The sequence below is a fragment of the Mustela nivalis genome (assembly GCF_964662115.1).
Source record: "Mustela nivalis genome assembly, chromosome: 4".
Lineage (NCBI taxonomy): Eukaryota > Metazoa > Chordata > Mammalia > Carnivora > Mustelidae > Mustela > Mustela nivalis.
Genome location: NC_139023.1, coordinates 102,072,672 through 102,088,705, shown reverse-complemented (window position 1 = coordinate 102,088,705; position 16,034 = coordinate 102,072,672). Strand labels below are relative to the sequence as shown.

General features: G+C 35.0%; 1 protein-coding gene across 1 annotated transcript in view; it reads right to left on the bottom strand.

The window, feature by feature from the left end:
• The window catches only part of PPA2 (inorganic pyrophosphatase 2), an 87,347-nt gene that overhangs the window by 11,339 nt on the left and 59,974 nt on the right, over positions 1-16,034 (bottom strand). Inside the window, exons 9-10 of the mRNA XM_082729193.1 lie at positions 15,230-15,315; positions 5,856-5,925 (exon numbers count right to left, since the gene is read on the bottom strand). Of these exons, the coding sequence (XP_082585319.1) occupies positions 5,856-5,925; positions 15,230-15,315 (156 nt within the window). The remainder of the gene's footprint in view (positions 1-5,855; positions 5,926-15,229; positions 15,316-16,034) is intronic.

The following is a 16,034-nucleotide window of genomic DNA, read 5'->3' as shown; positions in this document are numbered from 1 at the left end:
TTAAAATATATATATATATATATATATGGTACTGCTTTGGGTGTTTTGCATACTATGCAGTATGTCTTGCTGCAAAAGCTTTTTCTGCCCCACACCGCACTTTCAGGTTTTATCCATGTAGAGTCGCATAGCTCCCATTTCCCTGTGGCATTACACTCCACCATATAAATATACCATAGTTTATTCCCGCAGCTCTTACCATAGACTTTTATTCAGTTTCCAGTTTTGCCATGTCTGATCACATAAACACACATATTAGTGCCTCTGTAGAATGTATACTTAGAAGAGCAATTTCAGAGTAGTGGATTATAAGTATCTTCAACTTTACTTATAATTACTTAATTGCTCTTCAAAGTAGTTGTACCAATTTACACTCCCATCAAACATATCAACAAGTATGAGAGGTCTCCTTTCCCCACTTGCTTAAAAACACCTGGAAAAATCAGACTTTCACACATTTGCAAACCTGGTAATTATGAATTTATATTGTGTCTGAGCTTGAGCTCACTGATTATTGGTGAGATACAGCAAATTTTCACGTTTACTGGCCATTGATAAGTATCCTTTTTCATGAACTGTCCATTTATATTGTTTGCCCATTTTTTCCCCTACTAGATTATCCTTTTCTTGTTGATCTGAATAAGCTGTTAAATCTTGCCATTTACATGCAAATATCTTCCCCCAATCAAAGGCTTGTGTTTTGACTCAGTTTATCGTGTCTTGTAACTGTTTACAGAGGTTTTTTTTTTTTTAAACTTCACTTAAATTTATCAAATCTTTCTAGGTTATTCCGGGCCCTTTATACTCCATATAGATTTTAGGATCATCTTGTCAAGTTCAATTAAAAATTGTTACTTCATCTGTGTTTAGAAAGGTATTGACAAAAGCATATCATAGTATTCCCTTGATTATTTAAATATCTCCTATGCCCATATTTATGTCTTTATTTTAATTCTTGATATTTTTATTTGTACTTTCTCTTTCATCATACTTCCTATAAGAGTTTTGTCTATAGTTTTATTCTTAAAAAAAGAAACCCAGCTTTTGTTTTTAATTGATCCTTGCCATTATTTTTTCTTTCTTTCTCTTTTTTTTTTTTTTTAAGATTTTATTTATTTACTCGACAAAGAGAGAGAGAGATTACAAGAAGGCAGAGAGAGAGAGGGGGAAGCAGGCTCCCTGACGAGCAGAGAGCCAGATATGGGGCTCTATCTCTGGACCCTGAGATCATGACCCGAGCCGAAGGCAGAAGCTTAACCCACTGAGCCACCCAGGTGCCCCTATTATGTTTTCTTTCATTAAACATTTGCTGTAGGGGTGCGTGGGTGGCTCAGCTGGTTAAGCGTTCAATTCTTGATCATTCTGACTAAAGATGTAGCAATTTTATTGGTCTCAGGGCCATGAGACTGAACAGTATGCCAGGCTCTATGTTGGGCATGGAACCTGCTTAAGATTCTCTCCTTCCCCAAACTAAAAAACAAACAATAAAATGGCTCTACTCTTTGTAATTTTCTTTTTTATGTTAAAAGATAAGAAAAAGAACAGAGTTCAGTATTTGACCTCTCTATTTTTATTTCTGCTATATCATTTTACTGCTTTCAAAAATTGTTTTTGCTGTACTGTGCAGGTTTTGACATATAGTGATTCAGCTGTCATTCAATTTTAAGTATTTAATGATTCCTTACATTTTTTTTTGAGGTATAACATATCCAGAAGTGTTGTTAGTTTCCAAACATATGGTTTGGGTTTTTTCTTTTAATGTTTTCATAAATGATTAGTAACTTCATTATATATAGACAAGAGAATATTGTCTACATGACATCAACTCTGGCATTTTTTTTTTTTTTTTGCAACTCTTTTTGTGGATGAATACTCAATTTTTGGACATGTCCACATGTAGTAGAAAAAAACTATGAATTCTCTAATTTTATGTCTATTAGATTAACTTGTAAACTTCATTTCAATCAACTCATTCATATTTTCAAGAAATATTTACATACAGTAAAGGATCCTCAAAGTAGCATCCTAAATCCCAGCAGTCAAATAAATTGCCATCAATAGCAGCTAATATTAGATCTGGAAGGCAAATCACATGATGTGTGCACATATATACACAAACGGTCTTTGTTCCCTATAAATGCTGAATCTTGCTCCTAGAAATAAAACTCCAATTTATAGTCACACCATCCTCAAAAATTGCCAAAGTCTCATATTTTTTTGGCTATAAACTTACCTAAAAGTTAAAAGAAAGACACAATATCTCCAAACATGAAATTGGGTGGTCCTGTGGCTGAACTATTATAGACGATTAACTCCTGTTGCCAGAGACATATGCTGTAGCCCAGACTCCCAGGGTAAAAGGGCAGTGTTCTCTGCCTCTGTGGGTCCCCAGTGTGTAGAGATCTGCACAAGTCTTGCTTTTGACACACAGCCTTGCCTTTCATGATGATAAATAATCAAACATCTATATTCATAAACAAATTCTCCTAATTCTTTTGATCATTTCGATTCTCCTTCTTCTTCAGATCTACTATCCTTTTTAAGATCTGATCTATGCATGACAAATCACTTCTGTAGCTATTTTCTGTTTTCTTTCTCAAATACTTCCAAATAATACTCATCAGGCTGTTGGCTTTTATTTTGTCTTGGTTATAATGACAATATTCTTCCTACTTGACCTGTACATATTGTCAGGTAATTGGTTAATGATTTTTTATCTCAGTGCTACTTAGACTTAATTGTGCTTTGATCAATACATATTCAGGAATATAAGCTTCCTGCAACAGTTCTATTAATTAATCCATGTCTTTTCTTTTTGTATTTGAAAGTATCCATTCGCCGAAGCAGTTAATTTATCCAAAAATCTCACCTAATCAACTCGTCCTGAGCATTCTATCAATATAGATCTTGTTGATTAAACTTGTTAGAATGTGTTCAGTCATTCTAATAAGCCCACTAATAACCTCTGAGGTTGTAATTTGATTCCACACAATCCCAGGATTGATGTGGTCAGAAAGTGAACAAGTCTGATAGGTAACTTCAATGTCTTAAGTTATTTTGAGTAACCAAAGGACAAACAAAAACTAATAACACTTTGACATCAATGCAATGCTCAGTATACAGCAAAACAGGGAGATCTGGGAATATAGACCAGAATACTTTTGATTCAAACATCTCAGTGTGGTTCTGAAAAGATGAAATGTCAAGTCAGAATACTCCAACTACAAAGAATTCTGTTATGACAAGTTAATAAAATTTTCCCAAGAAAGTAGTATCTAAGCTGGGTTCAAATCACTAGATGCTAAAAGATCAGTTCTCTGACTTACACATTTTTAATGCTGAAATCCCATATACAATATGCTCCATTAGAAGTAGTGAAGGTGGACTGATTTCTCTGCATTTGGATTTTCTGTGGTATTCTCAGTGAAAATTCAGTTTTAGCACCTTCTTCATTATGAAGCATAACAAAGCTACCATCCCATGTAATTAAGCCTGGATGTTAGGGTTTCTGCTCTAATCTTATTACTCAGATCTACCTAAATCACATCCATAGCCTCCAACTGTTCTTTTTTCCAAGAGGATTATTTTCCTACTAACATGATAGGAGACAAATAAAAAACAGGATATAAGATAGAAACTTTAATCTTCTAGTTAATTTTAAGACAAGAATCTACTATACCTATTATTTATAAATCCCAAACTAAAAATCTTAATTTGAGAGAGAGACTACTTGGACAAAGATAAAAAGTTTTTTGTTTTCCTTTATTTTTCTCCTTAAGGAAGTAATTATAAATGTTGATGACAACTAAGTTTAGAATATAACCTACGTATATATACAAAACTGAAAACATGGGGAAAATAAACTGATACTGTACCCTGCATTACTAATAATGGCTTCCCTGATCTTCCCTACCTCCTATAATCTGTCTTCACCAATGCAGCCAGAGTGGTCTTGAAAAATCTAAGTCAATTCACATTACTCCTCCACTTAAAACTAGCTAGTGGTTCCATATCTCATTCAGAATAAGAAACAAATTTCTTAAGACAGTCTTTATAGACTATTTTACAAGGCCTTTCATAATAATTTGCCACAGCTTCCACATCCAGATCCAAACATTTCTGATCTTACCTCCTCCTATCTCCCCTAGTCTCCTTCTACTCTACTCATCACTGTGATACCTGGGGTATTTCTTGAAATGTCAGGAATCCTCTTGTCTCACGACCTTTCGGACTGCGGCCTGGGATGCTTTTCCTCCAGATGGCTACTTGGCTAATACTCTTACCTTCTACACATCTTGACTCATGTCAGTCTTCTCCTAGTGAGGCTACCCCTAACCCCTTTTTAATAACTACAACTTTAATCCCACTCCTGGCACTTCATCCCCTCTGCCCTGCTCATTTTTCATACTAGTATTTATAGCACTCAGACACACTGCAGTTCATCCTTGAACAATAGGGGCTTGAACAAGTCCACTTGTAAGTGGATTTTTTTCAATAAATATAGTACAATACCATAAATGTATTTTCCATATGATTTTCTTAGTAACTCTCTTTTCCCTAGATTACTTTATTGTATTAACACAATATATAATTCATATAACATACAAAGCATGTGTTAACTATTTGTGTTATCAGTAAGGCTTCTGGTCAGTAGTAGGATGTTAGTAGTTAAGTTTTTGGGAATCAAAAGTTATACATGGATTTTCGACTATGCAGGGGAGTCAGCAACCCACACCCCCTGCATTGTTCAGGGTCAACTATATATATTTTCCACGTATTTATTTATTATCCATTTCCCCAACTACAATGTTAACTACATAAGGACAGAGGTTTTTCTTGTCTTTTCTTTAATACTGCATCCCTAGTACCTAGAATCTTACCAAACCCAGCAGGTACTAATTCAACAGCTGGTGAATTAGTGGGGGAAGAAATTCAAAGCAGCCATAGTGCGAAAACACTTTTATTGTTCCTGAAGTAAAGATCTAAATTCACTAGCTTCAATCTCATAATCAGTTTAAGATTAAAAAGAAAAACTTAATTTATAAATGGGATTTCTAGCCTATGACGACTCCTGAACACACTTTATATAGCAACATTACCTGGTTATCTGAATATGAATTTTCTTATTTAGTGGTTTCCAAATCAAGCATTAATTTCCTAAAAAAATTCAGTTGCCTCCGGGCAGCCTTATCACTAAGATACATAAAAATCGAAGAATATCATTAGCTAGCAGGAAAGCTTGCTAGACAGCCCAACTAAATGGGGAAAAAAAAGGAGAAATAGTTTTCTTTCATTTTTCTTGAGCCAAAACGCACATGCACCAGCAGCCAATCATAATTTAGACACTGGATGGTAGGTTACTCATGGGAACAGGATAGTACCAGGAGAGTAAACGCATATAAACAATGAGTTGGTGATATTAAGAAAAGTAGCTTCATATGAAATAAGTGGTTAACGTACCTTATTTTTTAAATTTTTTTTGACAGAAGGAAAGAGAGAACATGAGTGGGGGGATGGGCAGAGGGGGAGAGAATCCTCAAGCAGACTCCCTGCTGAGCACAGAGCCACAACCAGGAGATCATGACCTGAGCTGAAGGCAAGAGTCAGACACTTAAACTGCCTGAGCCACCCAGGTGCCCCAATGTGGTTAATGTACTTCAGAAAACAGAATTTAAAAATTCAACTAAAAGATTTTCAATTCTCCAGATTAAAAAAGAATAGATTCTAATGTTGTTTTTTAACTATCCTTCTCAAAATACTTGTTACATTTCATTGCTGGATTTTTTCAGAATTTCTGCTAGATTTCCCCATGAAGTTTGTAAGGTTAAAGGATGCTTTGAGTATTTGCCCCTTACCAGTTCAACTATTGATCTTGCTTCCTCTTGAGTGCAATGGAAAGGGCTGTCACATACCTGCACATTTGTGCTGGAGAGGAAAAGACAATGTTATTATTAATTGGGATAAAAAAGAAGCAATTAAAAAAGAAAACCAATTCCAAATACTCTACATTGAATGCAGAACTCCAGTAATTTATTTCCAGCCAGTGAAAAAGGACCTAATGAATATAAACTGAGATATTTGTACATTCTTTCAGGCAGTTATAAACAGTGTTCCATAGCACTACGCATTCTAAATTTTTTTTTTTTAATTTAAATAATAGTATAGAAATCTAAATAATCTCCTGGTATATAAAAGACTGTACAACACAACTATACTTGGACTTGAGTGAGAAAAACCAAACCTGACACATGGAATGATGACTATAAGGAAGAATCTTCATCTAGGTGAGGTGATAAACACTACAACTGGCCAGTGAAAGATGCTATGGAATCCCTCATCTAGGTATGGAAGGCTAAGCTAAGGGTGGTGAGAGGAAGGCACATGAATAGAAAACTCAGTCTTCTTCTGGGGAGGGAAGCTCAGGGAGGCATAGAGAGGAGCCCCTTCCATGGTCAAGGCCTTCCCACATGACGGGGAATGGTAGGCTATCCCCTCAAGCATGTTGCCCACTGTGTATTTCCTATCTCCTGGAGGGAAGCAGAGGCATCATTCCTCCCGAAGATACTAAGAATGGTTTTTAAAAATTTCATCAAAGAAATTAGATTAAAATGGATACAAAAAGAGGCAGTGAAGGAGTTAAAACCAAAGGGAAAGTAATTAGCAGATCCCTAAAGAAGATGAAACACACACACATACTTGCCCTCCAAGTGGACCTGAGAGATATATATTATCAAATGCACTTTCATAATGGTTTTTGTGAAATTTTGGGATATATGGATAAAAAGATCTGTCTAGTTATTTATCTTTGTAATTACATCTGTCTGTAATCAGACATTGGGTATACAGCAATTACTGTTAAGTGGCTGTTCTGCTTTCTATCCAGACTCACAATGTGGGATTTATTTTCATTCTTGGCATGAATAAAATCTGATGCAAGTTGGCATTATCTTTAAGACTATTTTGTATTCTCTTCTCCACAGCCCATACTTAAGTACGCTAAAAACTGAAAAAGGTAAGGCCTTATAAGTCAGATGTTTCCTAAAGAATGTCAAAACTACATTTTAAAAGAACAGGGCAAAAAACTAGACACTGCGAAGTCTTAAGTCCTAGTCCTCTGAAGAAAGTACGGGGTATGCTAAATATGCTAGTTACAATGTTTTTAACATTACAACTAAACCTAAGTAAAACATACCTTGGAAATTCTGGGAAAATGATGGTAAGAAACAGGGGAATCTACTCTAAATAGGGCTGCCAGATAAAATCCAGAATACCCAATTAAATTTGAATTTCAAATAAGATCAAACTATTTTTTAGTATGTCTCAAATATTGCATGAGACATTTATTTTTAAAAGATGTATCGCTCTAAAATTTAGATTTAACTGGATATCCAGGATTTTATGTTAAATCTGATAACCTATTTCTAAAGTAACCCTCTGCTGCTACAACAAAGCAAACCATCAACAGAAATGGTAGAAAAGAGTCAATATTAAAGCCAACAATGTAAATTTTTAAAATCCTGAGTAACTTTTTAATAGCCCCAGTAAAATATCTTGACAAGTAACCAATGGAACTGAGGAAAGCCAAGAGATTCTGCCATTTTCATGTTGGACAAATTATGGAAGGTATATACAAATAGACTTAAGAGATTCTTACAAGGTACACCAATATAAAGATGAGAGATCACGAAGCCTCTTACTTTTTCTCCAATAGGTTCTTCTACTACCATTAGCGAAAAACAGTGCCAACTTCCTCACTGACATCCTTTTAGTTAATAAAGTATACAATCTGGGTTGTAATATATTTCCCTCCGGATTTAATGTACTTTGAAAGTTTGAAGGCATGTTATCAGAAACATTTTTATTTTCTGTAAATTGCCCTTATGTAAAAATAGCTAATACTGATTCATATTTACTGATTCAAAAATTATTCTTATACTAAATGTTAGGGAAATGTTTAGATGCTGGGGATATAATACTGAACCCCTGTGGAGTTTATAATACTTAGGCATTCTCTTCTGTCTTAAACTACAATTATGGCCTGCAAAAGAAGAAGCACTATAATCTTTTAAAGGAAGGAATGACTCAGATGAAGGTGTCTGTAATAAATGAGATTTAAAATAAGGACTAAGGAGACTGCTGCTTTCCTTTTTATAATATGATATTAAATATTTTGTTCTAAATCTACAAACATTATATAGTCTATACACAATCTTGCTAACCAAAATAAGCAGACATGACATCAGATGATCAGCAATACCAAAAATGCCGCGGATGACAAACCAAACTTCAATCAAAAATAGTAAAAAGGTGCGTTAATAGATACCTAATAGTACAAAATGACTGACTATATAAAAAGATACCTTCAAATAATAAATAGACATATAGAAGATGAAATTTACAAGGCAAGCAATATGAAACATTTTAGTAAAGAGAAAATTATTTTCTTCCACACAATCTCAAAACAGACAAAGGCTCACACTCATTAGAATCCTCAAAGACAGTGTCCAGGATACAGATTTGCCAAGACTTTTCATTCTAAAGCAAAGTAGTCAAGAAAAAAGAAGAGAAAAAATTTAAAGAGGTAGGAATGATAATGATTTTGGACCATAACCTCAAGAATTTACAGAAGAAAACTGACACCGAAGTAAATCTATAGAAAGCTAAAAGAACTGGAGCTTTACATACATAGATCAAATATACCTTCCTCTAGAAAGGTAAAAAGAAACAATTTTAAGACCTACACAATTTGGAAGAACATATCTATATATTTGTAATACTTAAGAGTTATTCAGTAAGCATGTGTAAACTACCTACTATGTGTCAAGTCCTGTCACTAAGTGCTGAGATACAAACTCAAAGCATAAAAAATAATAATAATAAAACAGGGGTACCTGGGTGGCTCAGTGGGTGAAGCCTCTGCCTTCAGCTCAGGTCATGATCCCAGGATCCTGGGATAGAGCCCCACGTGGGGCTCTCTGCTCAGCAGGAAGCCTGCTTCCCCCTCCCCTCTGCCTGCCTCTCTGCCTACTTGTGATCTCTGTCAAATAAATAAATAAAATCTTTGAAAAAAATAATAAAACATACCAAGTTCTACACAAAGGAGTATATAGCAATGACCTGAGAGCACAGGTAATCTGCCCAAAAGAAATAAAAGTTCATTGCAGAACTGCTTCTTGAAGAATGAGCACGTATTCATGGAGGAAAGACAATGAGATAGGAGGGGATAGAACATGAGGCTGGAAAAGTAGGTCTGGACCTGCTGTTTAATATATAGAAGAGCTGGATTATATTCAAGATCAAAGGATGCCACAAGAAGTTTTTAAGCAAAAAAATGACAATCACATGTGTATCTGTCAAAGATAATTCTGACAGTACTATATAAAGTACATTAAATAAGAAAGTAGTTGTAATATAAAGTAACATAAAACAACTTATGAATAAATGACAAGTAACTGAATTTAAGTAAAAATGAATTAAAAATTAAATTAAAAAAATTCAGATGCTCTAGAAGTGCATCTGGGAATCAAAACATGAAAAAATTGAAAAATCTGGAAAATAGATGGGTCAGGATAAATAATGGTGAAATAAAATAAACTAGCAAAATAAACAGTACATCTCTGATTTCTTAAAAATTAGATAAATAAGCCATGGTGGAAGAAAGACTAAGAGGGGCTGAAGAGTAAAGCTTAAATGGCAAAACTCTATTTCTCCTACAACACAGTAGAAAGTTACTTTATGGAAGAATAAAAATAATCAAATTATCTCTGTTTAAAAAATATGTAGCTTTCTCAATAGTAAAGAATAGTAGTAAAAGTAGTAGTATAAAGTAGGAAAGTAGAAAAAGTAGTAAAAGAATATGTAGCTTTCTTAGTAGTAAATACTAAGCAATGGAAAAAAAGAATAAAACAACACAAAGAAGATTATTCAAAGTATCAGTTACAGAATTTAATACATGCAGGGATCCTGGAAGCAGAAGAGTCGTACTAGATTTGAAAAACAACAACTACCTGTTGGTTTTAAAATATCAGTAAACAATTTACTCCAACAGGTATTACATGTCAGGCATAAGGAACATAAAGATGAATAAAGTATCTTTATTTATCTGCTTTTGAGGACCTTATGTTCCAGAAGAGGAGACAAATTCATAAACCAAGCAGTAACTAAATGCAATGACAGAAGCTCACAGGGAGCAAGGAATGTAGTAGTGTCCTCGAATGCCAGCTCATCTGAAGGAAAGCTTCCTATAGAAAGTAAAAAGTCAAAACCAAGTCTCAAAAAGAGGAGTAAGTTAGCTAGCTCAAGAAATGAGAATCCGAAATGGCCAAGAAGTCAATCTTTCACTCTTTGCAGATGATATGATACTTTATGTGGAAAATTTAAAAGACTCCACTCCAAAACTGCTAGAACTCGTAGAATTCAGTGAAGTGTTAGGATATAAAATCAATGCACAGACATCAGTTGCATTTCTATACACCAACAGTAAGACAGAAGAAAGAGAAATTAAGGAGTCAAACCCATTTACAAGTGCACCCAAAACCGTAAGATACCTAGGAATAAACCTAACCAAAGAGGCAAAGAATCTGTACTCAGAAAACTAGAAAGTATTCATGAAATAAATGGAGAAAGACACAAAGAAATGGAAAAACGTTCCATGCTCATGGACTGGAAGCACAAATATTGTGAAAATATCTATGCTACCTAAAGCAATCTACACGTTTAATGCAGTCCTTATCAAAATACCATCAATGTTTTTCAAAGAAATGGAACAAATAATCCTAAAATCTATGTGGAACCCCAGAAAAGACCCCAAATGGCCAGAGGAACGTTAAAAAAAGAAAACCAAAGTTGGTAGCATCCCAATCCTGGAGTTCAAGCTCTATTACAAAGCTGTCATTGTCAAGACAGTATGGTACGGGCATAAAAACAGACACATAGATCAATGGAACAGAATAGAGAGCCCAGAAAAAGACCCTCAACTCCATGGTCATCTACTCTTCAACAAAGCAGGAAAGAATGTCCAATGGAAAAAAGACAGTCTCTTCAACAAATGGTGTTGGGAAAATTAGACAGCCACATGCAGAAGAATGAAACTGGACCATTTCCTTACACCACACACAAAAACAGACTCAAAATGGTTGAAGGACCTCAATGAGAGAAAGGAATCCATCAAAATCCTTGAGGAGAACACAAGCAGCAACCTCTTTGACCTCAGCTGCAGCAACTTCTTCCTAGAAACATTGCCAAACGTAAGGGAAGCAAGGACAAAAATGAACTACTGAGACTTCATCAAGATCAAAACCTTTTGCACAGCAAATAAACAGTCAACAAAGCCAAAAGACAACTGACAAGAATGGGAGAAGATATTTGCAAATGACATATCAGGTAAAGGGCTAGTATCCAAAATCTAAAAGGAACTTATTAAACTCAACATGAAAAGAACAAATAATCCAATCAAGAAATGGGCAGAAGACATGAACAAACATTTCTGCAAAGAAGACATCCAGATGGCCAACGGACACATGAAAAAGTGCTCCAATATCACTCAGCATCAGGGAAATACCAATCAAAACCACAGTGAGACACCACCTCACACCAGTCAAAATGGCTAAAAATTACAGGTGTTAGTGAGGATGTGGAGAAAGGGGACCCCTCCTACACTGTTGGTGGGAATGCAAGCTGGTGCAGCCACTCTGGGAAACAGTATGGAGGTTCCTCAAAAAGTTGAAAATCGGGCTACCCTATAACCCAGCAATCACACTACTGGGTATTTACCCTAAAGATACAAATGTAGTGATCCCAAGGGACATGTGCATCCAAATGTTTATAGCAGCAATGTCCACAATAGCCATACTACGGAAAGAACCTAAATGTCCATTAACAGATAAATGGATAAATGTGTGTATATATAGGCAGTGGAATACTACGCAGCCATCCAAAAACCCACAAAATCTTGCCATTTGCAATGAGATGGATAGAACTAGAAGGTAAGTGAAATAAGTCAAACAGAGAAAGATAATTATCATTTGATCTCCCTGATGTAAGGAATTTGAGAGGCAGGGCAGGAGGTTGTGGAGGGTACAGAGGTTAAAATTGAAACAAAATGGTACTGGGGAGGGAGACAAACCAAATCTCAGCAAACAAATTGAGGGTTGCTGGGAGGTGGAGCGGGAGGGATAGGGTGACTGGGTTATGGACATTGGGGAGGGTATGTGCTATGGTGAGTGCTGTGAATTGTTAAGAGATAATTGTTAAGACTGATAATTCACAGACCTGTACCCCTAAAGCAAAGAATACATTATATGTTAATTTAAAAAAAAGAAAAAGACATGAGAAGAAAATAGTGGCAAAGGAAACAGCATGATGGACTGGAGGTCAATCAGAGCATGGTGTTTGTGGAGTAACAAGTGTTTCTACGTTGTTGCACATGACAAGGTCAGAAGTGATGGAAAATGAGGCCAGACAGGTAGCAGGGGCCAAATCCTAGAAGGTCTTGTTTATTCTTCTCTGAGAAGTTGGGACTTTGTGGTTCTTGAGCAGAGAGGCTTATCAGAGGCACTTACGTACGAAGCTTTAAAACACAGATGCTTAGACCCTACTCCTCAGCCTAATTCACTGGGTTTAAAGAAGGAGACAGTGCACCTGAATTTTCCAGTTTTCCTAGGTAAATATAATATACTATATGTGATTTGAGAGAAATGTTGTGATTAAAAAAAAAAAAATGTGGACCTAAACTCAACTGAGTAGGGAAAATAAGCTAAAAAGGAATGGGGCGGGGGCTCACTAATCAGTAACAGTGTATATTTAAAGGAATAAAGAGAAAAAAGAAATTTACTAAGACAAAGGGAATAAAAACTTTACTATTGTGAATATATTTTTACAAATCAAGTAGTGATAAAAATAAGAAAATAATGGACAAAACGAGTTAAAATTTGAAGATTCTGACTTTAAAATATCTAGATGCATAAAATTTATGCCCAGAAATTTATGTCCTGAAAATTCTTAAGGTAAAAAATTATTTAGTTGTATTTCCTTGAAAAGACAGAGGTAAGAGTACATTTGGAATCTGGCTTAAAACCTGGCTCTACTACTCAGTGTGACCTTAGATTACTTAATCTCTCTGTGCTGTCAATTTCCTCATGAGTAAAATGGAGACAATACTACATATCTTACAGAATTCTTGTTGACTATTAATTAAGATAACACATACTAAACACTTTGAACCCAAAAAATAGTACAAAGTTCAATAAATGACAATTCTTACTGTTAACATAATTCTTATCATTACCTAGGAGACTACAGAAAAATGACTCCAGAGAGTACAAATGAAGTTACCCTCAGAGTAAAGATAATTACACTCAGCATGGAAGGAATGACATCAAGCTATAGAAAAGCTAACCAAATCAACAGCCTCTAGCTGTGTAGCTGAGGAACCTGGAAAACATGGACTGCAAAAGCTTTTCAGAAAGTACCATTAAGGAAGGAGATGAAAGCAAACAGCAAGCAAATACTTCTCTGGACACTGAGAGACTCCTTTTTAAAGGAGCTCACCACATGAATATCTCACTTAGAATATCTCAGAATATCATGAAGGATACCTAGGTCTACTAATTACTAGGATAGTCAGGACCAGAAGGCATTCAGTTATACCCAGTTTTGTTAATAAACTGTATTAATTAAATTAGAAACAATCAAGTCAATTTTAAGATCATGCTAAAAAAGAGTGGTCTGCATAAGACATAAGAAGAAAGGAGATAAGGAGATTAGTGAACTGACAGTGTTACTTGAACTTACAAGAGAAGTATAATGCCCATGCATTTGTGTTATAGGCAAGATGAGCCTCTCTATGACATGGATAAACTACTTCTTTAGACTAATTATTTATTCCACCTGATTACTCTATTTCTTTTCTTTTTTTTTTTTTTTTAAGAGAAAGAGTATGTGAGCAGGGAATAGGGGGAGAGGGAGACAGAGAGTCTCAAGGATGCTCCATGCTCAGCACAGAGCCTGACAAGGGGTTTGATCTCACAACTCTGAGATCATGACCTGATGTGAAATTAAGAGTTGTACACTGAACTGACTAAGCTACCCAGGCAACCCTATAATAATGATAGCTTTAACACTTCTATTGATTGCCAGACTTCATGCTCCAGAAGGGCAGGGATTCTTTTTATTATAGTCACACCAATAATCCTAGTATCAGCAGAGTCCCTGGCAGAAGACCTTCAAATCAGTATTTGTTGAAGAGTGAATAACTTCTGAATTTCTCCTGATTCCGAGAAGGGGACAAAGAAGTTGGGTGCCATTCTACTCTCTAAAATGACTATCTGTGTTTGCTTCCTACAGTTAGACTTATCAAGAGCCCAGTGTTTTTTTTTTTTTTCTAAACCTGTTGATGTGAGTTGCCCTTGTTACTATTTCATAATTTAAGTGGTAATTATGCTCATCAAAGAAGGGAGTATGGAAAAAGAACAGATTCTATAAACACTAAGCAGGCTCTAGAACTACAAAGGCTAAAAAGCCTCAATAAAGGTAACTCACTATAATAACTGGTGTCAAAGTAGTGTGGGTATGAAAACTGTAAAAAAAGGTTTAGGAAACAGAACTAAGAATCTTTAAGAGTTCTTAACTGTAAGGAGTTTAAGGATTAGAGGATCTTATCGTGGTTTTCTATTCTATATTATGTTAGAATATATGTAACTTATTTGGAACATATACAGAAAAGGTCTTAGCCCTATATCCAAAGAGGAATAAATAAAAGTACGTTTAAATGTTTTAAAATAGGAAAAAACGAGTTATGTATGTTACTATCGTTTGATTCCCTTGCATCAATCAGCTAGTGACCCAGATCATGTTGGATAAAAAGGCTTATTACTATTTCACCAAGAAATGATGTAGTAGTCACACATAAACAAAATAACTATTTGCATATTGAAAAATCACTTTTTTAATCCCATCTTTGCATACATCACAACGTATTATAATTAAAATGCCTATTTACTCAATAGAATCCCCCACTAAACTATAAATCTGAGAAAAGGGACCATGTCAATTCCTACTTTGATAGTGTCCAGCACTGGGTACTGCTTTCCAAATGGGTGCTCCATAAGCATTTTTTAAATGAAAAAAAAAAAAAAAAATCCAACTCTCTTTTTTTATCTGACTAGTATAATATAGCTGTTTAGTACCATTAATAATAAAATAACATTACATAGAAAAGATGAATTCTTACCAACTTATAGCCCCTCCATCACACTTCTTCATAAGCAATGTTTTCCAACATTCATGAGTAGATTTAATAACTTCAAGAGCAAAAGCCTATTTCAAACCAAAAATAGACATAAAGATCACATCATTATCATCATTATACTAACATGGAACTATTCTCACTATGACAGCTTATTTTTAAGAATACGAGCTCTGGAGTCAGGCAAACCTGAGTATAATTCTGGCATCCTTATTTATCAGCTGTGTGACTTTGTAAATAAAGTTTTAGTGAACATAGTCATGCCCATTCATTTGTGACATGGCCTATGACTGCTTTAGCACCACAATGGCAGAGGTGAGAAGTTGTGACAGAAACCAAATAGCCTACAAAATCTAAAATATTTACTACCTGGTGCTTTACAGAAAAAGTTGCCAACACCTGATTTAAATTAACCAGCTGCTGAAAGGATAAACAAGTTGTATGCAAAGTGCTTAGTCTAGCCCCTTGCCTGTAAGTAAGCATATACCTATTAATTCCATCACCATCAAAACTGCAGTCTAATTGTATAATCATTTTAGAATATCCACTGTCTAAAAGTAGTAAGCCTCTTAAACATTCTCAAATTTTTTCTTAGTATAAATTCCTACTGTGGCCCAAAATGCAAAATCAACAATATATACCTCTTGCTAGATCCGTATCTAGAAGACTATCTAAAGGAACACTTGCTTTGTTATTCCAAAGCAGCAAATTTCATTTTTCTCCTCCTAATGTTGCTAATTTTCCTTAAGGAGGGTCCTTATATATTAACTAATTCATACTACCTCCTTTC